Source organism: Lipophrys pholis, assembly GCF_963383615.2.
Source record: "Lipophrys pholis genome assembly, chromosome: 18".
Lineage (NCBI taxonomy): Eukaryota > Metazoa > Chordata > Actinopteri > Blenniiformes > Blenniidae > Lipophrys > Lipophrys pholis.
This window is the reverse complement of record NC_137646.1, coordinates 10179936-10205974: the sequence shown is the minus strand read 5'-3', so window position 1 is coordinate 10205974 and position 26039 is coordinate 10179936. Positions and strand designations below refer to the sequence as shown.

At 41.6% G+C, this 26039-nt stretch overlaps 1 protein-coding gene across 1 annotated transcript; it reads left to right on the top strand.

Annotated features, from left to right (window-relative positions):
* Window positions 1-2491: 2491 nt before the first annotated feature.
* LOC308123395 (cysteine and histidine-rich domain-containing protein 1) lies at window positions 2492-26011 on the top strand. The gene is made up of 11 exons (XM_080485875.1): window positions 2492-2778; window positions 14140-14189; window positions 14291-14347; window positions 15245-15399; window positions 15732-15835; window positions 16650-16702; window positions 17756-17826; window positions 17919-18021; window positions 19127-19246; window positions 24714-24776; window positions 25387-26011. Exons 1-11 carry the CDS (start codon window positions 2715-2717, stop codon window positions 25843-25845), a joined length of 1299 nt encoding a protein of 432 aa, XP_080342001.1. The 5' UTR covers window positions 2492-2714; the 3' UTR covers window positions 25846-26011.
* The last annotated feature ends 28 nt before the right edge of the window (window positions 26012-26039 follow it).

Sequence of the window (26039 nt, the reverse complement as noted above, 5' to 3'; positions counted from 1 at the left end):
CATTTACTTCCATTAATAATTTCAATTTTTCATATATTACTTCCAGTGATTTATTACTTTCAGTAATCTATTACTTACAGTAATTTAATGCTAATAACCAACCATAAATCCCAACAATACAATTCACTTTTTCCATATTACATACATCATTTATATAGATAATAAATCATTTGGGCCCCAATATAGAGCCTTGTGGAACTCCATGTCTGTTTATTGGAGTCAACCTTATTAATGTGCACATACTGGTTCCTATTGCTGAGGTAGCTTTCCAGCCAAGTGTAAGCGGTGCCCCTGACACCATACCTCTGAAGCTTTTTTAAATATTGTATTTTATGCATTTTAATGTAAATATTAAGTATGGAAAACTAATTACTGCCTATCTGATTTAATTATCATTAAAATGACTAAATTGATTCATTATTTTGTCTTGACAGCTTATGGATGAAAGTTCATGACAGGTAGGTGTCATCAGTGGGGGTCCAGCCAGGAAGATGTCCACTGGGAAAGATGAGCTGTGTTGCCAGGTCTGTCACCTACTAATTATATTAAAGAACAAAAAAGTATATGTGAATTTTGTGATTTAATGAAACATCTTGTCGATTGGCGGCTCCAGAACCAAACTGTTGCTGGATCTACAAAGCCAATAAAGAACAACCTTGTTATTTATGAGGAAGTCTGCTGGTAGGTTCTGTTTAGGATACACACAAAGTAAACGATGGAGATTATTGTACAATTTTGGCTGTATTGGCCGCACATTGTTCTATCACAAGACAGCAATTGTGAACAGCGTGTGGGACCAAATCAGAGTGGATCACAGTAGTGAGTTTTACTGGACCCTGTATGTGCAAGAAGAGCTGTTTCAATACAAAAGTTGTGTCAACAGGCCACCTGATGTGCCGACAACTTCTTCAAGGGTGAATTCTGTCCCATGGTTTTACTACATAGTCATCACTGGTTCATATTGTATGATATTCCAGATTTTTTAATTCAGTAACGTGAGACAAGGAATCATTCATTAGCTCATTTCAGCATCATTCTACTGCCAAAGAATGAAATAAAACAAGAAATATTCATTCTTTTACTGTCTAATTTTAGTGTAGTATATTATAGCTTTCACACAACAGCAGGCACAAAATCCTACCCAATCACCCAAGCCTTATAAATGTAGAGTGAGAAAGGAAAGAAGGTCAGTCTAAACCTACAGCAGCTTAACCAGAAAATGGTCCTGAACCAGTTCTAACTGTGAGCTTTATTAAATAGAAAAGTCTTAAGTCTAACCTTAAAACTAGAGACTGTGTCAGCCTCCTGAACTGAAACTACGAGCTGGTTCCACGTGAGAGGAGCCTGAGAGCTGAAAGCTCTGCCTCCATTCTGCTTTTAGAAAACCTAGGAAGCTCCAGTGTGATGTTCAGTAACTTCTCTCAAGCTCTTTTACAAACTTGCATCAATGTGATATAGCGATGGTTAAACTATGGTCAATACACACTATTCATCATTTAGGTTACTCTGCTTATACTATTCAAGTCAAAATCTACATTTTTACCATGAAACAACAGAACAAAAATACATTCAATGTAGATTCTTTTCACTACTGACTTGATAACTACATGCAAACCGAAGCGGTTCTGACACTTCTACATATCGCTGCCATGTGGCTCAAAAGATCTGATAATCAGCTGTGATGTTTATAATAAGCAAACGAGGCTGTGTGACATGCAAACACTATATATTTTCCTGATGTGCTGTTTTTTCTACATGATTGAAGTAAATGGCTTGAAAAAAAGATTGTTGTGCTGCTTTCTGTTGCTGGGGTTTCTTTTCAAAGCGTTTCATGGACTTTGTTTTCAGGGGTGCTGGATGTTATTATTGTTGTATACCGTAAGCTGTATATTTATTATTATAAAAGCAGTGTTTTTCAACACGACTCTGTCGCTGTACATCTCCATCCATTGACATCAACAACTGGAATCGACCGCTATTTGTATCGCCACTTTTAAATGTTTTGCTTCTTGTTATTTGAGTTCAGCATTTTATATTTGTTTTGGGACTTGTAAATGGTAATGTGGAGTTGCTTTGTGTTATGTAAAAATGTTTCCCAGAATGTAAATGTGTCTGCTGCTTTGTAAAATTGATTCATGTTTTGTACTGCTGGTTGGCCCCGCCCATTTTTTACGACCCCCCCCCCCCGCAGGAAGTCTTTGCAACTTCATTTTTACTCCAGATGAACATCCTGCGACTTCAAATCTCTCCCTGACGCTCCAAACTCATCGAGTTTAAATCAGGTTAAATCTCTCTGTAACATCAGGTGAGAAAGAGTTCAGATGAAAACTTTTGCTCATGGATCGAGGCAGGAATCGAACCGTCAGCAGCTTCAGCAGGTGGAAACTTGTGATTGGTCCAAACCAAACAGCATCCAGCGCCTCAGTGTGTGACGCAAGAGGAATGTGAAGCCCTCACCTCCAGATAAGCCCTGACAGCTGTGGGTGGGGAGGGGGTGGGGGGGCTATTTTTATCTTTCATTCAGCCATAGAGAGAGAGAGAGAGAGAGAGAGAGAGAGAGATCTCCACTTTCTATGCGAAGTCGATCACTCCTTCTCTCTTCTTTCTGCTGCCTGGAGAAACTTCTGGACTTACTTCATTGAGTAAAACTCCAGAACAGCAGAACCTGCCGGCCCAGAGAGGAAGAGGAACTCCCATTGAACCCAGAGGACAACATGGCTCTGCTGTGCTACAACAAAGGCTGCGGACACAAGTTTGACGCCGACAAGAACACAGATGGTTAGTTTTTTATTGGTCTCATCATCTCATGATGCTCAGATCTGGTTGGTTTTCAGTGTTTGTGGCCTAAAACTCAAATAACTTGTTTTTCCAACTTTTATGTATTTGTTTTTATTTGATTTGATTAGAAGATTTGCTGGTTTTGTGACCAGATTCCTGATGTCTTTAGAGCTCCATGTGGAAACCATAAAGAACTAGTTCATGTCAGAACTGTACAAAAACAGCCAACTGTGGTCTTTCTACAGTCAACTAAGAGGAACAAACCATCATTGAAGTGTTACCTGATTGAATAACTTGTTTTTTTTATTAAATGCGTGCGTGCGTGCGTGCGTGCGTGCGTGGGTGCAGCCACGTTCCCCTGACTGGCTTCCTTATATGGGACCATCAGTGTGTCCACACTGCAGCGACACTGTGAACAGCTGCTACACACTCCTAATACACACTGCTGATACACACTACACACTACTGATACACACTCATGCTACACACCAAACACTGATGGTAGACACTCTTCTGATACACACAAAACACTGATGGTACACACTGCTGATACACACTCCTGATACACACCAAACACTCCTGGTACACACCAAACACTGATGGTACGCACTGCTGCTACACACTGCTGCTACACACTAAATACTGATGGTACACACTGCTGCTACACACTGCTGATACACACTAAATACTGATGGTACACACTGCTGATACACACTTTATACATGCCAAACACTCCTGGTACACACCAAACACTGATGGTACACACTGCTGCTACACACTAAATACTGATGGTACACACTGCTGATACACACTAAATACTGATGGTACACACTGCTGATAGGTTGAGGTTTTGTATCAAGGACACTTCAACATGTGGACAGGGGGAGATGGGAATCAAACCTGCAACCTTCTGATTGGGAGACGGCCGCTCTATCAGCCGCCCCAAACCTTGATGAAGAAGAAGAGTGAAATCCATGGAGCTCACAGCTCCAGGTGGAACCTCCTGATGAGATGCATCACATGGAGCCTTTCAGGAAATTCTTTCTCCTCCAAGCAGAAGGACCACTTGTGGGGGATGAGGAAGGACCCGCTGTACAGGTTGTGCAGTAGAAAAGGAACAATTCTGTCCGCCTGCAATACTGCTTTGACTCAGGGGAGGTCCAGGTGGCGCCGCGAAGTTGCTGGCAGACATCCTGTAGCAGGAGGAGGAAGCAACCAGTCAAAGCAACACCACTGCTGGACGCCATCGTCTTCTTTTTTTCCCCCCTTTGTCCTGGTCCTCAGCTTGGGCCAACAATATGATGTGATTGAGAGCCTTGAGAGTCAGAATAGTTTTTGGTCCTGCAACAGGTAGAGACCCTGAGTCTCCTCCTGTTGCCTTCTCCATCAGAAGTTGGCATGGCTGCCATACACGACCAGGGGGGGAAAAACACAAAGAGAGAGAGAAGAAAAGAGAGAGAAGAGAAGTTGAGGGGGGAGGGGTGAAGGGGATAACATACAACAGGCCTCTTCAATTTGCGGCCCGCGGGCCATATCCGGCCCCCGAGACAATTTCTACCGGCCCCGGAATGTAGCGTAGATTGTGGCGTGTGCTCGCAAGAGCCAGACTGGCGATAGCTTTTGTGTCTTTTAATCAAACTGCAAAACAGGTCAAATTAGGACTTGTTTTAGCCGGACGTATATTTTGAGGGACAACACTTGACCAATCAGCTTTTTGGATCGGTGCCAACGTGCTGCGCTCTGATCTTCCGACTCATTTCTATGAAGCTGCGCCGGTAACCAGCCAAAATGTCCCTCTCTACTTTAAAAAAAAGAAAAGTCGACTCAGAAAATAGGCAGTTCAACAGCGAATGGACTGAAAAATATGCCTTTATTGCGCTGGAAAAGAATCTGGTGTGTTTAATCTGCAATGAGTGTGTCGCTGTTTGTAAGGAATACAACTTGAAAAGGCATTTCACGACAACGCATGCGAACTTTGACGCCACTTTCCCGCGGGGCTCTGCTGCTCGGAGGGAAAAGTTATCAAGTCTTACATCTTGTTATGAGCAAAGACGTCGCATTTTGTTTCGTGCCTGTTCGGATCAAGAGAGAGCAACTGCGGCATCCTTACGAATCGCATGGATCTTAGCTAAAAAGAAAAAGCCATTTACTGACTCGGAGACAGTGAAGGAGTGTCTGCTTGCATCCATTGAGGAGGTGGTAACCGATGAGAAATCCCGAAAAACCATCATTGATTCCGTCAAGCAAATTCCAATATCTGACACGTCAAATATGAGGAGAGTGGAGTCCCTGGCATCTGACGTTTTCGAGACGCTTTTGGACAAGCTGAGGAAGGCCAAGGTGATGTCTCTGGCCGCGGACGAGTCGGCGGATAACAGCGATGTTGCGCACTTGTGCCTCTACGTGCGATTTTTTGATGGGGAACGTTTTCACGAGGATCTGCTTGGACTAATCCCCATGGAAGGACACACTACCGGTGACATTCTTTTCTCCAAAATTGTCTCGTTCTTTGAGGAGAACAACTTGGATTTGTCGCGGATCAACCTGTTGGTGACGGATGGTGCGCCCTCCATGGCCGGCAGGCACCGCGGGCTGGCCGCCAGAATGGCTGCTGCGGCTCCGCAGATCAGAGCGCTACACATTGGCTCATCCACCAAAGCGTCCTGTGCGCTAAACTCAGTGGTGAGTTAAAAGAGACCATGGATTCTGTCATGGCAATCATCAACTTTATCCGTTGTACATCCAGCTTACAACACCGCCTTTTCCGCAAACTGTTGACGGACACGTCTGCTGAATATAAATATTTGCTTGTTCACAATGACATTAGATGGCTGAGCAAAGGTAATGCATTGAAACGTTTCTGTGAACTAAGGGAGGATATTCTGATGTTTCTGCGAACTTCAACATTACAAAAAGCTGGCAAGTTTCTGTCTCTGATGGAAAATGAGGAGTTTAATGCGGCTGTTTGCTTTCTGAGCGACATTTTCCATCATTTGAACCAACTAAACATGGAGCTGCAGGGCAGAGAGAAGACAGTAGCAGAGCTTGTTAAGAAACTTCATGCATTCCAAAGAAAGCTCTCCCTCTTCTCTGCTGATCTTTGTCCTGGGAGGATGCTTCACTTCCCCACATTGAGGAAATCTGGTCTGAAAATTACCAAGGTGATGTCAGGATTTATAGAGTCACTGAAAAGCAACTTTGCCAGTAGGTTTGATGACTTCAACATCGCCACTGAAGTTATGACATTTGTGAACGACCCTTTCTGTGTGAATGTGGAGTCAGACTTTGCATTGAGAGGAAAGGAGCTGGTATCATCATTGGATGAGGCGTCTTTACAACTGGAACTCATTGACATTCAGTCATCAGATGACTTGCAACAGTCATTTCAGAAGGCAGGTTTTGAAAAATTCTGGACCTGTGAAGTCAGCCAAGAGAAATTTCCACACTCAAGGGATCTTGCACTTTTTCTTTGGACAATGTTTGGTTCAACATACACTTGTGAGTCGTCATTCTCACATATGAATGCAATTAAAACTCATGACCGCATGTCCCTTACTGACCAGCATCTGCAAAACTGCCTGCGCATTGCCTTGACAACCTATACACCTGACTTCACTGGTCTTGCGAGGTCAAAAAAATGCCATTTTTCCCATTAGATGGCAAATCTTTTCGTGTTGTATGTAAGTGATCAGTCAAGCAAGCAATGAGTATTGTTTTATGTTTACTGTTTGGCTCAGCTGGACTGAAATTTGGGGTGTCTGATGCAATTCCATCAAAGAAAATGTAGTGAAAAGCCCTCAGCAGAGGAACTGCTGAACACTGGCATTGTAGAGAGGCCAACTGAGGGACGGTCACAGTGATTATTCTGTCTTCAAATAGATGATGGTTATATGTTATTTGAATAATTTTGTCTTGATAAAGTATCTTGCACTTTTATTTTGTTATAATTATATTTGGAGGCATACTATGCACTTTTGTTTTGGATTTGTTGGTGCACTAGGAGGTTGTTTGCCTGTTTGATTAATTAAATTCTAAATGACTGATTTGGTGCTTCAGTTTGAAATACCATGCACTGCTGTGTTGCTGCAGTTCTCTTTATTTTGCACTTTGTTACTTTTGTTGTTATTTTTGGTGGAGATACATTTGATGTTGCCTGTTAATCAAATGACTGGAATCATAAATATTGAGGATAGCGACCTGTAAAGTTGTGTTGGTACAGTTATGTTCAATAAAGTGATGTTTACTGTTGGTTAATTGTTTTTCTCTAATTGCCTGTTAATATGGCCTGGATATTGCTCGCCTGGTCAGATTTTTTAATATTTAAACAAGCAATTTAAGTGTCACAATGGCAGTATGTGTCAGTGTAGCACAAAGTACATTGTTAAATACTTGCAAAATACAATACATTGATTTCTTCAATATGTTGTAATTTTTTCTTTATTTGTTACTGTAATTACTCATTTTGTCCGGCCCCTTACTTTTCATCAGTTTCATGAACTCACCCCGATTCCAAATTAATTGAATAGCCCTGACATACAATATCCTTGTTGTGCTACATATATTATTTGCAGTTATCACACTGATCCAAATACTTTACAACTGTTTTTGGATTAAACCAGCCCTATCTAGACAGTAAAATGATTTCTTAGATTAACCAGCCTGAGCAGCCCTATCTAGACAGTAAGATGATTTCTTAGATTAACCAGCCTGAGCAGCTCTATCTAGACAGTAACGTGAAGCAGGAACATGAATTAACAAAGAGGCAACAACAAAAGAGGAACGTGATTTTTAAAGTTTGAGCAAATGATGACAGAGAACAAGCAACTTCAGAAGCACCTTTCGTGAGGAGTGGAAGTGTGTGTGTGTGTGTGTGTGTGTGTGTGTGTGTGTGTGTGTGTGTGTGTGTGTGTGTGTGTGGTTTGTCCACTGGGTGTGACCGGAACTGTTGTGGGGGGACCCGTAGCGACACCCCGGGGTCCGAGGCCATTGGGCCCGGACACCGCCACCCCAGCAGACGGCAGCCCCCCCCCCCCGCCCCCCCCCCCCCCCAACCCGGCAAGGCAGACCCAGGAAAGGTCGGAGGACAGTCAACTCCACACCCCCAGGAGCCTCATATCCCACCCGCCCCATGATTCTCCCCCCGATCTTGATTGATAAACCCACACCCCCCCCCCCCCCCCCCACAGACACCGACACCGACACAGACTCCCCAGGCCAGGCCGCAGTCCCCCAGCATAGACGCTAGGACCCCCCCGAGCCTGCAGAGCCGCCAACCACCAAAGCCACGATGCCCCAACCACTGACTGTCCCCAGAGCCCCGGGGCAGAGCCACCGCCCCCCCCCCCCCCCCCACAGAGCTACATGGTGTATTTAATTATTGGGGACCATGTGGACTCAATTGTGTCAAATGATTTTTCCTACAAGCAGACATTCTCTCCAATGTGATGTGGTCTAGAAGTAAGTTTTTAAATAACTTTATATTCAGATTACTTTTGGATTTCCAGTTCATGAGGATCGCCTTTTTTGCGACGCTTAGGGAAACCAGGAGCATGCAGGACTCATTTTTTTCTCTTTTAATTTCTGTGAGATCTCGTAACAAGCAAAGTGAAGGTGAGACTGGAATAGGGTGGCCCAGGCATAACGATAAATCTTCACAAATCTTTTGCCAGAACGTTTGGACTGGCGTACAAAGCCAAAGTGCGTGTAAATAGGTATCGGGGAGATCACCTGTGCAGTTTGAACATATGTTAGTGGGAGTGAGCCCCATCTTGAACATCCTTTGTCCTGTGTAATGAACTCTGTGAAGGACCTTGTATTGTATGAGCTGTATATTGGGGTTTTTGCTCATTTTTAATGTATTTGTACAGAGTTCTGACCAAAACGTTGGGTCTATGTTGATGTTGAGATCTTCTTCCCATTTGAACGTGGGAAGGGATATTGAGATATTTGAACCTGACAGGATTGAGATAATTTTAGAAAGAGGTTTACGTGCTGAGATCTTCAGAAGATTTGTCACTGTCTGAGGTAAGTTCAAGTTAATCTGTTCTAGTTTGAACTTAGTTTGTATTATTGACTTAAGCTGAAGATACTCCAGATAGTTGTTTTGACTGATACCATATGTTTCTGTTAGCTCATTAAATGGACTAAAAGAGTTATTGGAGATAAGTTGTTCTAAGTGTCTTATTCCTTTATTTTGCCTTCTTGGGAAGTTTATTGGTTTCTTTCGTTGCAGGATGTCGGGATTATTCCAGATGGGTGTGAGTTTGCAGGGAATGAGTGAAGATCCATTCATTTTAAGAAATTCCCACCAAGCTGTCAGCGACATGTTTATATTGATGCTTTTGAAGCAGCTGTGCTTTTTGATGACAGGACTGAAGAAGGGAAGATCTCTGACTTGGAGATCTTCACAGAATGTTTTTTCAACATCTAGCCAGCCTTCATCTAAGGGTTTCTGATTAATCCATTTTACAACATAAAGTAGTTTATTGGCCAGATAATAATTATAAAAATTTGGGAGTTCTAAGCCAACTTGGTCCTTGGTGTTCTGGAGTGTTTTTAAACTTATACGTGATGGTTTGTTTTTCCATAAGAATTTTGAGACATGAGAATCAAGAGTGTTAAACCAGGTTTTTGTTGGTTTTGTTGGGATCATTGAGAAGATGTACCGTAGTTAATTCTAGGCAGGACCATCATTTTGATTGTTGCTACTCTCCCCATAAGTGAAATTGGGAGTGTCCTCCATCTAGTGAGGTCCTCTATTGTTTTAATAAGGGGGGTGTAGTTTAAGTGTACCAAGTCTGAAAGTTTGGCTGAGACGTTAATGCTGAGGTATTTGATGTTCCCTGGTTTTAGTGGGGTGTTAGGTGTGTGCTGAAATGTAGAGTTGATAGGCAAGACGACTGATTTGTTCCAATTTATAGAATATTCTGAGATTGAGCAGAATCTGTCTATTAACCCTATTGTTTCTGGAAGAGAGGTCTGTGCGTTTTGCAGGAAAATTAGCACATCATCTGCATAGAGACATATTTTATGTGTTACATTTGCTGTTCGTATTCCTTTTATGTTATTGTTCTGTCTGATGGCTGCTGCTTGTAGTTCGATAAAAATTGCAAAGAGAGATGTGAGAGTGGACACCCCTGTCTGGTGCCTCTCTCAAGATTGAACCTTGAGGACATTTGGTCATTGGTTTTAACACAGGCACTGGGTGAGGTATACAGTATTTTTATCCAGGAGAGGTCATTTTCTCTAAATCCAAATTCCCGTATTGTAGCAAGTAGAAATTTCCAATTTACCCTATCAAAGGCTTTTTCTGCATCTAAGGAGGTGATAATGGCCTTTTGTTTATTGTGGTGGCAGTGGTCTATAAGATTAATTAATCTATGTGTATTGTTAGTGGAGTTTAATAAACCCAGTTTGATCTGGGTGTATGATGTGGGGTGTGGTTTTTTCCAGTCTGCTTGCTAATGTTTTACTAATTATTTTAAGATCTACATTGATTAGTGATATCGGCCGATAGCTAGATGGTAGTGTGGGATCTTTATCCGGTTTTAGAAGAAGACTGATATTTGCAAAGTTCATATGTTGGGGGAGAGTTGAAGATTCTTTAATTTCCTCAATGATTCTGAAAAAAATAGGTGAGAGTAAAGACCATAATTCTTTATAAAATTCAGTGGGGTATCCATCAGGTCCTGGAGCTTTACCATCAGGCATGTGCTGGAGAGCTTCCTGCAGTTCTTCAACTGAGATGGGAGCTTCTAGACCTTGGATCTGTTCTTCTTTTAATTTTGGCAGGTCAACTGTGCTCAGAAAGCTCTCTATTTCAGATTCTGAAGGGTCAATTTGTGAAGAGTAAAGTTTTTTGTAAAATTCTCTAAAGGTATTGTTTATTTCTTGTGGGTTAAAAGTGATTTTACCATTTTGAGTTTGGACTGAGGGGATTGTACATTTTTCCTTATTTCGTTTTAACTGATTGGCTAAAAGTTTACTGGATTTATTACCTTGTTCAAAGTTCTCCCAGCGTAGTCTCTGCAGTTGAAATTGTGTTTTATGTTCAATTATTTTGTTCAACTCTATTTTAAATTTTCTTAGTTCCAATTAATAGGCTGTCGTCTTTGCAGGCAGCATGAGCTGTCTCCATGGTTTTGATTTTATCTTCCAGTTCTTTCTCCTTTATTTTTTCCCTTTTGGTCTTGTATGAGGAGTAAGAAATGATTTTACCTCTCAGGACAACTTTAGCCATCTCCCAGAGGACACAGGGAGAGATACCAGGCAGGTCATTTGTTTCTAAAAAGATTGACCATTGTTTTTTAAAGAATGTGCGGAAGTCTGGATCCTTAAGCAGTGATGTGTTAAGTCTCCATTGTCTGATAGGAGGGGTGATTGTTCTATTAGTAACTGTCATAGTGACAGGTGCATGGTCACTGATAGTAATGGGGTGAATCTGTGTGTCCAAGATGTCTTTAATCACTGATTTACTCACCAGAAAGTAATCTAACCGTGAATAGGATTGGTGCACTGCTGAGTAGAAGGTGTACTCTTTAAGAGTGGGATGAGAGGTGCGCCAGGCGTCGCAAAGACCATAGTCACTCATGTAGTGCTGGACTATGTCTGTAGATTCCCAGTGTCGGGTGTTTGCTGCTTTACTAACTCTGTCTACTTGTGGATTGAGGGCTATGTTGAGGTCTCCTCCCACTATCAGTGTTTTGTCAGAGTGTGTTGAGAGGGTGGTGAAGAAATTATGATAGAAGGAGGGGTCATCAACATTTGGGCCATAGATGTTTGCGATACACATCTCTATGTTCTGAAGAGAGATGTGAATAATTATAAATCTTCCCTCTGGATCTGTGATTGTGTCTTTACAAGAGAATTGTATTTTATTGTTGATTAATATAGCTACGCCTCTCTGCTTGGAGTTATAACAAGCTGAGTATGTGTGAGGGAATTGTGGTGATATCAATTTGTGATGTTCTGTTGTAGGTGTGTGTGTCTCTTGTAACAAGACAATGTCTGCCTGTAGTTTGTTTAAGTGTTCGAAAAGTTTTTGTCTTTTTATTTGCCTGCCCATTCCCCGCACATTCCAGGTGACAAACCTGAGCGTGTTCCTAGCTACAATCATCTTCTAGGTGGGTTCTCTAATGCTGTATGTGTGTGTGTGTGTGTGTGTGTGTGTGTGTGTGTGTGTGTGTGTGTGTGTGTGTGTGTGTCCGCGTGCATGTGTGCGTGTACGAGTGTGTTTGTATGTGTGTGTCCGCATGTGTGTGTGTGTGCATGCGTGAGTGTGTGCGTGTATGTGTGTCCGCAAATGTGTGCGCAACTATGTGCATGCGTGCATCTTTGTATGTGTCTGTCCGCATGTGTGTGTGCGTGTGTGACTGTGTGTGGATGCATATATCTGTGCGTGTGTACTTAGGATCCCTAAGTCTGACTGGCTATTCAAACATAGGAGTGTGTGTCTGCTAATATATGAGTGTGTGATATCGTGACAGTTGGATTGTGATGTGGAGGTTTTAATGTGGTGAAAACAGTGGAAATGTATTGTTATCAAAACAAGGGAGGGGGTGTGGAAATAGAAAAGAAAAGTGAGAAACCAAAAACAGAAAAAGAACCAACTCAAACCCATAGGTGACATTTAGCAGTGATGTAACGAATGCTTTTTTCTTTTTTCTTTATAATATCCCAGTGCTTTTTTTTTTTTTTATAATATCCCAGTGTTTGTTTGTTTGTTTTTTTGTTTTTTTTTTACATCCCAGTGCTGACAGTGCAAGTCCATAATAATTATTACTACAGCAATATAGCAAACGTCGTGTACATTAATGATGTAATATTAATTAGCTTCGCTTTAATATACGTTGTTCATGATGTTCACTGATGTTACTGTTAAATACTTACCTAGACCTGAGTAAACCTGTGATGTGTGTGTGTTAGAGTGGTCATACTCAGCTTGTGAGGACCATCAGTAGAGCCAGGGAGTGACGGCGGGGTCTCGGAACAGCTGGCCGTTGACATAGAGCCTGTCCACGGTGATGACGGCTCGGGATCCCTCAGCGATTAACTTCCTTCTTACCGGAAAAAGCAGGCGGCGGCGGTCCAGGATCTCCTTCGGGAACTGGTCGTTGACGCTGAAGTCCGTACCTCGTAGATCCCTGCCGCGACTCTTCACCAGCTCTTTCTGTTTGAAATGGTCAAACTTGCGCTGGTTGTCCTGTCGTCTTGCTCCCAGGCGGTGGACGCGGGCGAAGGTGATCTTACTCACGGTGTCGGCTGGCAGCTTCAGGCTCACCTGCATGAAGTCCCGCAGCGACGTCTCGGCGTCCTCTTCCGCCCGCTCAGGCAGTCCCGCGAAGACGAGGTTGTCCTGCATGCTCCGACTCTGGAGATCGAGGATGGACTCCTTCATCTTCTTGTTGTCCTGCGTCAGCCCAGTCAGTCCTTTATTGAGTGACTTCACCTTGTCCCGAAGTCCCTGGTTCTCAGTGGTCAATTCCACCACTTTCTGCTGGCTGAACTCCAGCGAGTCCCGGAGAGCCTGAAACTCGCGGTGGAGCACCTCGACCAGAGCGAGCCGGGCATCGAAGCTGGACAGCTTGGTGTTGATGCTGTCCAGGATGTCTTGGAACTGTTTGGACGGCGAGGAACTCATGGGTGGGGAAGTTTCAGGACGGCTCCTTTTAGAAGAAGCAGCTTGTGGCGTCTTCGGCATGACGAGACGGTCGTAGCACTCGTCCAAGTAAGCTTGAAGATCTTCGATGGTTTCTTCTTCCAGTGTTGTGGGTGATCTTAATTTCCCTTTTGTTTTTTTGTTTTGTTTTGTTTTTCTTTCCGTCTGACGGAAAAGTTTGTACTACAAGCAGGGTGCCCCCATGTTGGATTGCACTCGATGACGTCACACTCGAATTACTCACTGCGCATGTTGAACCTCTCCCTTCGCCATCGTCTTCTGAAAGAGGGACAGAGTCTGTTGTTCACTGTTGTCCAAGACTGCTGGGATAACGGATGGACAATATGGCTGATGACGGTGGAAGATGGATGTCAAGGATCTCAATCTGTGTGGAATCTAATGACAAAGGTTGGACTGAGAGGCGACTTGAGGAAAGCAGTCATTGGTAGGTGGTAGAAGCATCAGATAGAGCTTCCTGTTGGCTCAGACACAAGCTGGTAGCCTGGGGGACAGGGACAGTGACCTGGACAGTCGCTGCTGACCCGCCAACTGGATGGCCTTGTGGTCAAGTGTCCAAACACCCAGTGAAGGTCGGGGTCCACCTGATGACCTCTGTCCCAGGCCGAAGCTTCGTGTCCAAGTGTAGGAAGGTTCACATCCCCAGTGTATGAGACACTCCTGACTGTCCCTCTCTTCTCTCTCAGACTCGTGTCTCTTTCACCCGGGCATCCCGATCTTTCACGATGCACTGAAGGTGAACCCAAGCTTCTTTCTCTTTACTGTAAATGTAAATAAAGGCATTAATGTGGTTATGAATGTGTTTGTGGTTTAAGAATATAAATGTTTGTGTTTCAGGGCTGGTCCTGCTGTAAGAAAAGAACCACAGACTTCTCAGAGTTTCTCTCCATTCAGGTATCACTGAGGGTGGTGATGATGATGATGATGATGATGATGATGATGATGATGAAGGACACGGGCCTCTAAGAGTGTAAATGAGCTGTAAAACTATTCAGCTGCTGTGATGAAACTTTAATTAGGAGGAAGTGAAACTTTGTGGCCCCCGGCTAGCTCAGTTGGTAGAGCATGAGACTCACAATCTCAGGGGTAGTGGGTTCGTGTCCCACGCCGGGCGTCACCTTCCCGTGGGCTCACCACCTGCAGGAAGGTTCTTAATCGGTGCATTGTGTGATCTGGGTGACAGTGCTCAGACTGTCACCCCCGCGACCCGGAAACAGATAAGCGGAAGAAAATGAATGAATGAAACTTTGTGGTTGGAAGCTCTTTCATGTGAAACATTCTTGCAGCTCCAGTCAGCCAACGCCAATACTTATTGTATTGTATTATAGTATTGTAATTAATGGTGAATATTAATAACAATCTGTGAGAGCTACCCCATCATGCAGGCAGCTGATCCTGATTCATGCTTTCAGGACATAATTAATAGGATGCGTGAGTGTTGATGGTGTAGAAGGAGCAGTGTTAGTCCAGAGCCTTCAATCCACTGCTTTTCAAACATACAAACCATGTTATTGAGTGTTGGTAGAGTACGTGCACCTCATGTCAATGTGAGGATTAGATCAACTCTGCATCAGCTCTACAGACCCTGCAGCTTCTTTTATACTCTGCATGTGTTTCCATGCAGAGGAAAGTTCATTTTGTACTGAAACTCTTCCTTAGACTCATTTATTACGGAGACTTCTTGTTCAGCCCAAAAAATATTCTGAGGAGTTTTGCAGTGCTGATATGAAACGTAATGGAGTTAATGTGCGGTGAGGAGAAAGCAGTTCAAACTGTTTGCCACCAACACAGGGCTGCACTCGTGGACGCCACACCAATGAGAAGCCTCAGGAGCCTCTGAGGCCAGAGGTCACCTCCAATAAAGTGGAGATGAAAACCTCCAGTGAGCAGGAGGTCATCTACCAGGGGCCCAAGTCTGCAGAGACGCTGCAGAAGGAGAGACCGAGGTGTGTGTGTGTGTGTGTGTGTGCGTGTGTGTGTGTGTGTGTGCGTGTGTGTGTGTGTGTGTGTGTGTGTGTGTGTGTGTGTGTGTGTGTGTGTGTGTGTGTGTGTGTGTGTGTGTGTGTGTGTGTGTGCGATCATCCTGAGAATAAATAATGCAGCAGATCACACCTTGTATCAGTCTGCACGCTCATTTCACTGCACTTTATCTGTGTGTGTGTGTGTGTGTGCGTGTGCGTGTGCGCGTGTGTGTGTGTGTGTGTGTGTGTGTGTGCGTGTGCGTGTGCGTGTGTGTGTGTGTGTGTGTGTGTGTGTGTGTGTGTGTGTGTGTGTGCAGGGGTGACGAGCCGATGACCAAGTTGCCCCACAAGGTGTCGGCGTCGCTGGCTCAAGCGTTGGAGAAGTTGGACATCAGTAGGAAGGGCGAGAAGGAGCAGAAAGGTCAGAACAGGAAAAGGAGGTGGATGTGGAAGTGGAAATGGCCTCCAGGCACACGTTTCTAAACACACGCTGACTAAACTGAGCTGGAAACATTCACTACAATGTGCAGGAGCCGACACTTGATAAGTCTATGGGGGAAAAAAAAATCAATATTTGTGAGTTTTTATGGAGTTTCTGCTTCTACAAGAAGAGAAAATAAACTAAATTATGTTGGTTTTGGAAAAATGTGCTGCAAAAAGCAGCAGTTTAAACTGAATGAACATTTCTGGCTCTACTGTTTCTTCATGTGATTTCTATTAAATAACATATAACTAACTTTGTAGAGCTGCACAAAATGTCTGCATTATCTTCAGGCATTTATTTACAGGCGTTACCATACAAAAACTTTGCACAATATTTGGTAATTATGCAAATGTTATTACATCTCCTAAAAATATTGTTGGAACACTGCAGGACAACCAGACAGGCTTTTGTTTGGTTGATAAAACAACAGTTGTTTTTTTTTAATTTATTTTCAAATGTTTGTCAATGTCCTTAATAGTTTAATAGTTTACTTTGCATTACCTTTAAAAAACAATTTGCTTCAATTTTCTTTTTAGCTTTCTACTCTGAGTTTAACAGTGGAAGCCAAGAGATTAGAGATGAGCTTGTGTTTGTAGGTTAAAATAATCCCTATTAAATGTCATTATCATATCATATTTTTGCATTATCTCATGATGGGTTCATGTTACCTTCTAATAATAGACTGTTTTGTCATACTTTCACAATAAAATGTGCAATGATTTTACAATTTCATGCAATACTTTTCCTGCAGACAGTCAGACAGTTGCACAGGGAACCCGCTGCAAGAACCCAGGCTGCAAAACAGTGAGTGTGTGTGCGTGCGTGTGCGTGTGCGTGTGCGTGTGCGTGTGCGTGTGTTTAAAAGTGTATCAAGCGCGCCATCTATTGGAGAACAAAGGCAGTCACACGTGTTAACCTGAGTCCTTCCTTCAAATCAACCTATTTTAACAAATCGTCTCAAATGACTAATATTTGATAGAATTTAGACTTAACTATTACTTTTCTCTACAGTCTGCACTATATTTCTTTATAAAATATTATCTAAATGTGATTTTCTTGCAGCTTTGACAATATCAAAAGTGTAATTCAACTACATATACAGATATATCACTAATAGTTTTAATTAATACTTATTGGTAGGATTTCTTATTTAATTAAATTTTTTTTACATTGTAATCCTACTGGGTCCCCCCAGCTAGCTCAGTTGGTAGAGCATGAGACTCACAATCTCAAGGTAGTGGGTTCATGTCCCACGCCGGGTGCTCACCACCTGCAGGAAGGCTCTTAGATGGTGCAATGTGATCTGGAAACAGATAAGTGGAAGAAAATGAATGAATGAATGTAATCCTACTCTTTACTTTTTTCCCCAATAATCAAAGATTTTGTTGACCTTTTACTTGTTGTTGTTGCTACTGTTAGCAGGGCTTTTATACATAAATGAAAAATATCATACATACTATATATTACAAGGTGAGGAAGTTCTTAAAGAAAAACTAAGTGAATGAAATAAACTACCAAAGAGATGAAAATCAATTGTCATCCTGCTGACTGGCAGTAATAGTATAACTACTATCCTTTTTCATAAAACACATTAACACACAACATGTTTCCTGCAAAATAATGAAATAATATTATCTGACATTTTACATCATTTCCTGTAATCGTCTTGTCAATGTAATAAAAATAAATAAATAAATTAAATATGAAAGAACTGATGAGGGCTGAAGCCGCTATGGACTGCTGACCTTGTGACCTTGTGATCTTGTTACCTCATGACCTTGTGTCCTTAAGACCTTATGACATCGTGACGTTGTAGACATTGTGGATTGGAAGTTAACGTTGTGTTTGTGTGTTGAGGTGTATGAAGGCCCCGAGATGGACAGCGAGGTCTGCAGCCACCACCCTGGAGCGCCAGTCTTCCACGAGGGGTGAGAAGAGTCATTACTTTGCACTTTGTTACTGGTTGATCTGTATTTACCAAACTGGTTTAACAAATCAAGTTTCTATTGTGTCTGTTCAGCTATAAGTACTGGAGCTGCTGCTGCATAAAGACGACAGACTTCAACGCTTTCCTGGATCAGAAAGGCTGCAGCTCTGGAAACCACTGCTGGATCCCCAAGCAGGTAACAACACACCACTAAAAACTTGACTCATTTTAATAATTAGAATTGTGTGTAATCACTAGAAAAAAGGTTAGGGATACCAAAATAAAGGTTGTAAAAAAAAAAAAAAAGGATAAAAAAAATAGTACATAATATCTAAAGTACAAAATAGATCACAATGTTTTTTGTTTTTGTAAGTGATTAAATAAATACATGCACAAATAAACTTTTTTTCCGTAATAAAATTCATCCTTGGTCTACAATGACAAAACACAAATTTAAACTGCTGTAAATAAAAAAGATCATACAGATAATAAAGTATTATTAATAGTAAGAAAGATACAGTAAATAGAAAGCACAAGGTAAGGTAAAACACAAAATTGTTAATTATTTCCTTATTAATTCCAGTCTGGACAACAAAACACAGATAGAAACAAAAAGGAAATGACATCAAATGAAAGAAAGAAATAACATAAAAAAAAAAAACATTATGAAAATAACATGAATGATAAAGGAAAAAAATGGAAACGTAAAATGTTGAAACAAACAACCAAATAAACATCCAAATAAATAGATAGATAGATAGATAGATAGATAGATAGATAGATAGATAGATAGATAGATAAACAAACTTTGGTTCTAGATCAATTTAAATCCTGGACAGTGCAGAACTGGTTCACTGTGCACGGCTGAGAAAATATCTTTTAAAATTAAAATGAATATTCTATTCCCGTGGGCTCACCACCTGCAGGAAAGGTTCTTAATTGGTGCAATGTGATCTGGGTGACAGTGCTCAGACTGCCACCCCCACGACCCGGAAACGGATAAGTGGGAGAAAATGGATGGATGGATATTCTAAATAATAAATAACTTGTGTGTTCTCGGTAAGACACCCTTTCAAAATAATAAAAACAGGAAGGATAATTAATTATTGTTTATAGTAAAACAGAATTCTGTGTGATAACTCAAGTTTATTAAAAACATATAACATGTAAAAAGTGATGAAAACTATCCTAAACAAAGATAATTTTCAGTAAAGTTTTTCCTGTTGTTTTACCACCATTTATTCCCGTGATAGTGTGACACAGTGTGTTTTCAGATGACAGGTTTGTGTTTGTGTTTCCAGGACAAGAAGAAGGTGGCGTGTCGACACGACTGGCATCAGACTGCAAACAACATTGTTGTGACTATTTACGCCAAGAACGCAATCCCAGAGCTTTCCAGTGTGGAGGCCAACAGGACTGTGGTAAAGATGCAAATGTAGAAAACAAATAAAATACAGTGAGGATACAGGATTTTAAATAAAACAACAACAAAAACAAAAACATACAATTAATTATTAAGGTTTTCTTGATCAGAAGCTTCTGACACTATAATATAAAGTGTCGTTTTGATAGAATAATGCTAAATTAAAACACATTTTAATGTCACTGCACAGGTATTTTACTACCAATCAACAATTAAATAACAATAAAATATCATATATGTTACAATATACTGTGACAATAAATAACTTAATTTATTATTTATTAATTTTCAGTTTTTATTGAAAAACAATTATAGCTTTATGAAAGCCTCCGTGCAGGGAAGAAATAAACTAGAATATAGTTTTTTAAAGAGACACATTGATCAATCACAAACAAGAGCAAATAAAAAGTAATTCATATTTTTAAAAGTACGGTATTCTAAAATTTGTTTTGGTGAACTATCTAGACAGCAGCTATTGTCCTCTACTTTTTAAAAGTATCTTTGTAAATTGTCCTTAAACATGAATTCAAGGTTTTCACTTATTAATTTTGTAATACGATGAACACACAAAAATTATTTAGTAAAAGGATTAAGTAAGTAAATTTTGACCCATGAATTCCTTTATTAGATTCCACTAGTAGTGGGGCATATTAAGTCAATATACCATAAGAATCTTTCACTTGGTGATGCAAGCACCAAATTTGGCACAAGTGTGCTTCAGAACCTACTCTTTCCAAAATGTACGTTATCCAGGCTGAAAAACAATATGGCGGCCATTTTTCAAGATGGCCGCCACATCAACCATGAAAAAACTGTTTTTGCCATAGCATGCCAAGAGAATTGGTGATACAAGCACCAAATCTGGCACAAATGTGCTTCAGAACCTGCTTTTTCAGAAATGTACACTTTCCAGGTTGAAAAACAAAATGGTGACCATTTTTTAAGATGGCCGCCATCTAAAATCTTTAAAAATCAGTTTCAGCATAACATTACGAATATTTGGATGGTGTGAATGTTTAAAAGGATGTCTTCTGTCTAAAGTAACATTAGAGTATCAATATAAAAAACCAATAGTCTGCTTTTTTCAAGATAGTGGCTATTGAGTTACTAAAAATGTGTGTTGTTTTGTCAATTTCTACGACTGTCTAATTGCATATAGTGTGAAGTTGCTTGGTAATGTCAATCAACAGTGCCAAATTTTTTAATACTGGGCCCAGATCCCCAGATCTTCAATATGGCTTATAATATTCTGCATTAGAGAGTGGTGTCAAAGCACAACCAGGGCACACTGGTGGCATCACTGCTGTGAGACTCAGCATGGGGTTCAGTGTCGGCTAATAGTGTATTAGCTGTAGTTGTAGTTTACTAACTGTGGTGGTGGTATACTCACTGTGGTTTTTAGTACTTAAGTGTCCCAAATGCTATCTAATAAGCCCTGTATATAGGTGAACTAAGTATTTAGTTAGTTGTAGATTTAGTTAGATAGCCGCACCTGAATTGACAGGATGTGCCAGCGCGGGAAAGCCGAGCCAAGGGTAACGGGGCTTCAGTTACCCAGATGGTGTACAGATCGCACGGGACTTGAATGGCACTGGATGAACGATCGGGCAAGGTGTAGGGCTCTACATGCCTGAACCTTGTTGTATCCCATATTTCAATGTGCTTTTGATATTTAGTATGGTTAGGTGGTAAAAGGATAGCCCCTCGACCTTTAACCATATTACACAACATGTCTAAAAATAATCCATTGACTTGTGATGTCAAGACTGACTGGACAAAGTGCTGCCTATGTCAGACAACTACAAAAGAGGAGTTAAAGTCTCCCCCAACCCGTTATATGTGCAGTTCTGATGGCTATTCCATGATAGCCACAAATATATCACTCTTTCAAGAAATCAACCTGCTGCCTATCAAGTTAGACATTTCCAGATTGGATGAAGGAGACGGTATCAAGGAAACACTGAGGCAAAACAATGCCAAATATCATCAAAACTGTCGCCAAATGTTCAGCAATCGCAAACTAGAGCGTGCTAGAAAAAGAGAAGCTGGAATTCAGGATGACCCTTGTGAAGGACATTCAAAGATTCGTAGGACTAGCATTGAAGTGCAAAAATGTTTCTTATGTGAAAAACTGGAACCTGACTATGCAACTTAATGAGAGGCTCAATGAATGTGCTCATAATCTCAGTGATGGCAAACTTCTGGCTCTACTAAGTGGTGGAGATGTTGTTGCATTGGAACTAAGATATCACCGCTTCTGCTTAACAGCTCTATACAACAGAGAGAGGGCACATATTGCAGCTGAGAACAAAGAAAAACAGTCATCTCAAGAAAAGGATGCCTTTCCTTTAGTGTTCTCTGAGTTGCTATCTTATATCATTGAGAAAAGCAATAGCAGCAGTGAGCCAGTTGTGTTCCGGCTTGCAGAATTGGTTAGTCTTTTTACCAAGAGACTACAGCAATTTGTCACAGATGCACCGGATGTGAACTCAACCAGACTAAAAGAAAAACTTTTGGCAGAGATTCCTGGGCTAGAGGCCTACAAGAAAGGCAGAGATGTTCTTTTGGCTTTTAAAAAGGATGTTGGTCCTGTACTGTCAGAAGCCTCAAGTTTGTCTGATGCACTTGTTCTTGCAAAAGCTGCAAAGATATTGCGCAGACACATGGTTGACCACAAGTTTGGGTTTGATGGCAATCTTTATTGGCATTCTATGGCGTAAACGCTTATTGATGGCTTATGTGGCGGCCATCTTGGAAAATGACTACCATTTTGTTGTTTTACCTGGAAAGCAAACTTTTCTGTAAGAGTAGGTTTTTGATGCATATTTTTACCTAATTTGGTGCTTCTACCACCAAGTCTTTTGGCATTCTATGACCGAAACGGTTATTTCATGATTGTTGTGGTGGCCATCTTGGAAAATAGCAGCCATATTGTTTTTCAACCTGGATAGCGTACTTTTTGGAAAGAGTAGGTCTTGAACAACATTTGTGCCAAATTTGGTGCTTGCATCACCAAGTGAAAGATTGTTTCAGCTATCTGCCCCACTATAATAATAAAGAAAAGCATATTTCCACTTTGTTGGGATTTATTAGCATTATTATTACATTGTTATTAGCATTAAATTACTGTAAGTAATAGATTACTGAAAGTAATAAATCACTGGAAGTACTTTATGAAAAATTGAAATTATTAATGGAAGTAAACGGTCATTTACTCATTAACAACTCCTAAAGTAATTGAGTAATTACTTTTAAAAAAAAAGAATAAATTATCAAAAATAATTTATTAATGAAAAAGTATTAATTTGCATAAATGTGTTATTTATGTATTAATAATAAATTGGGGCACCACCAGATAAACTGGAAATAGCTAATACCAAAATATCAGTCTCGTTTGTAAAAGATTTATTTAAGTTAGTTAATATTTCTGCATAAAATATAACAATCTTAAATGAAAGGGGAGGTGTGAGATCCGAGCACAGACTGTTACAAACCAGTGAATTTGTCAACAATAAATACACAATAATCACAGAGAAGCGTTCAATTCAGCCAACAGGCGTTTATTAATAAAAATGTATTAATTCATTAATAATTCTGAAATCATCTCATAAATCAACACATTCAAATAGCAAATGACATCTAACACGGAGATCTAATCTATTAAACAGCAAACACTATGTACAAAGTGTGTGTGTGTGTGTGTGTGTGTGTGTGTGTGTGTGTGTGGTCTGGAGTGTAATGACCTCGAACGTCCACCAGGTAGAGGTAGACGTTGGCGGGTCAATGTGAGTGGGTGTGATGACCTCGAACGTCCACCAGGTGGAGGCAAACGTTGGCGGGTCAGTGTGGTGACCGTGACGACCACTAGGGGCGTGCGGCGGCGCGCCGAGGGAGAGCGCAATGACTTGATGCGTCCACCAGGCGGATGTCAAGAGGGATGGCGATGACCCACGCAACCACTAGAGGCGTTTGACTCGCTCTTTCTGGGGACGCGGCGGTTGCTTAGCGACCAGATAAACAAGACGTCCGTCGAGCACGCATGTGCGAGGGCGGTCTCGGAGCGAGGCAGTCTACCGAGGGCGTAACGAACGGGCGGTTCCGTTGGCCTGGTTCTGAGCGCCGGAGTTCTAAGTGGATGTCGGGACATGCAGTTAGAACTCTTGTGATCGAGGCAGATGTGGTCTTGCACCAGAAAACAGTTGGTTGCTACATGTAGTACATGTGTATGTCTGTGACCTTATCTGATCAGCTAACAGGAGGGCATGGCTGCGGGCAGATCCAGGTTAGTAGAAGGGGGGGAATGAGAGAGAAAGACAGAGAATTCTGGCGACGCTTGGTTCTGAACCCTGGTTCCTCCACACAGAACTTCCAGTGGGCCTGGAGCTCACTTGGACCTCTGGTTCTGAGGTGGAAAACCCGATTCCCGTACTTGGTTGGTGCGCATGAACGCTCGTACACAAACATATGAGATGCTACGGCCTTCTCAGCGGCACAAAATATAACACACAGCAATCTCAACAGAACATCATTCTACCTATTCTGCCAAGACGAAAGCTCTCACCGTCCGTGGCTGGACAGCACCGTCCGTGGCTGGACAGCACCGTCCGTGGTGCTGTTGGTTCTCTGAGGCTGTGGTAACTGGTTGTTACTGGGTCTGAATTCAGCCTCCTGAATTCAGAGGCCTGACTTCAGCTGCAGGAATGGACAGCGAGGCAGTTGAAGGAGGAGCGGAGACGCTGTCTCAGGTCTCCAGAATCCCCCCAAAAAAGAAAAAATAGAGGAAACAGAAGAAGTAGTCCAAACTGGGTCCTGCTCGTCCAGCGGGCTGGCGTTGGTGTTTTTTTTAGACTTACTTGGTGCTCTCTTTATCGTGCCGAGCTAAGCAGAGACGTGTGTTCCTCTCGGTGATCAGGTTGAGAAGCAGAGAGAGTTGGTAGGAAAAGCTTCACCAAGCTTGAATTTTGGACCCCTGTGGTGTTCGAGTCGGGTTCAACCATCTTCATTGGTTGCCAACCTGGGGGGTTGGAAAACTTCCTCTGGTCTTTGGCTTGCTCCCCTGCTGTTTTATGGCCTGTTCATTGTCCCTGGTGTTTCTCATCTGGGGGAGAACTTCTGGAAGAGTTCAATGGAATTTTCAGCCCAACAACTTCATTATTCAGTAAAAAAAATCATGTTCAAGGGGTGATAACCAGCAGGACAGATCGTTTGAGTCCAAAGAAGTAAATGAAATTACCAGATGAATTAGAAGTAAAGAAAGAAATTATACAGAAAAATAAAAAGGAGAAAAGAAGAAAAAGTTTAATTAGAATGAAACCAGGTGAAGAGCAAACATTCTAATAAAAAGACTGTAATTCCAGCTACAATAACGGTCAAAGTTCAAACTAGATGAAATATTGGTCACTTTTGTTTAATAAGCTATAATCAATTGAATCCTGATCTTTGAATTTTGTGTTTCTTCTCTCCAGCTCTCCTGTCAAATCCACTTTGAAAACAATAAACTCTTTAAGAGGGACTTCCACCTCTGGGGGGTGAGTATGTGTGTGATTTTCAGCATTTGAACCTGGACCGTCTCACTGTCGAGGTGAGAGTGCTAACCACTGCGCAACCGCTCTGGACAGTTGCTGGATATAATTAATAATAATCACTCACTTTTAAGATCGTTTTGAGTGTTACTTTTTTGAAAGTAACACTATAAAGTTACACTATAATCTTGAGTCTGATTCTTCATATTTTACACAAAATTGGATCAGAGTTTCATTCTGCCTGCCTCGTTCTGTGGTTTGAATGTTCTCCCTGTCTCCACAGTCCGGAAACATTGAGGTTGATTGATGACCCTTAGATGTTTGATTGAACACTGTAAAAATGTACTTTTCAATTTCTCAACATTCCCAAAGTTTTTAAGGCTGATTTTCAAGGTATTTTTAGTTTTGAATTCTGCTCTGTCAGTCAAATATAGGAATAATGGAGGTTTTGTTGTTGGTACTGTAGCAGGATTGTAGAAAACAAAACAAAATGTAGTGGTCCCAGATGGCATCTACCATTATATTTTGATATATGAAGGCTCCAACAAACAACATGATTTTTGGAAAAGTACTTGTACTTGTTTTCATTTGGGTCTTGGACTCCTCCCGTCTCCAGGTGGTCAACACCAAACAAAGCTCGGTCAACATGGTCCTGTCCAAAGTGGAAGTCATGCTGCGTAAGGCCGACCAGGTCTCCTGGGGCAAACTGGAGGATCCCAACTACAAACCCGAGCCAGAGCCGGCGGATGACGAGTTCACCGAGAACAACGAGGCGCCGCCGCCGAGCTGGGACATCGAAGACGACGACATCAGTGACTCGGACGAGGAGTGGGCCTACGACACGCCGGAGAACAGGAAGTTGAAGGAGAAGCTGAAGCAGGAGAAGAACAAGAAGAGGGAGGAGGAGGTGCAGCAGAAGAGGAAGGAGGTGGAGGAGGAGATGAAGCGGGCGATGGAGGAAAGGAGGAGGGCCGAGGAGGAGAAGAAGAAACTGGAGAAGCAGAGGAGGCAGGAGGGGCAGGAGGGATTCGAAGACATGCCGGATCTTGAAGACCACAATGACGAAGAAGTCTGATCTGCAGGGAAAAGAAATGAAAAATAACTTTTGATTTCTGAAATGAAAAGATGCAGGTTGGGTACATCAAATCCAAATAAACACGATGCAGGAACTTCAAAGTTAAAACACTTCACTTATGACACTGGATCCTTTGTTTTTAATAAAGTTACACTTTGGAAAATTCAGATTTTTCTTTTTTTTTTTTAAACGTC

Coding starts and splice junctions, on each gene's coding strand:
- LOC308123395 (XM_080485875.1), top strand. CDS start 2,715: ATGGCTCTGCTGTGCTACAACAAAGGCTGCGGACACAAGTTTGACGCC. Junction 15,836..16,649: donor GGGCGAGAAGGAGCAGAAAG/GTCAGAACAGGA, acceptor CTTTTCCTGCAG/ACAGTCAGACAGTTGCACAG. Junction 17,827..17,918: donor GCGCCAGTCTTCCACGAGGG/GTGAGAAGAGTC, acceptor GTGTCTGTTCAG/CTATAAGTACTGGAGCTGCT.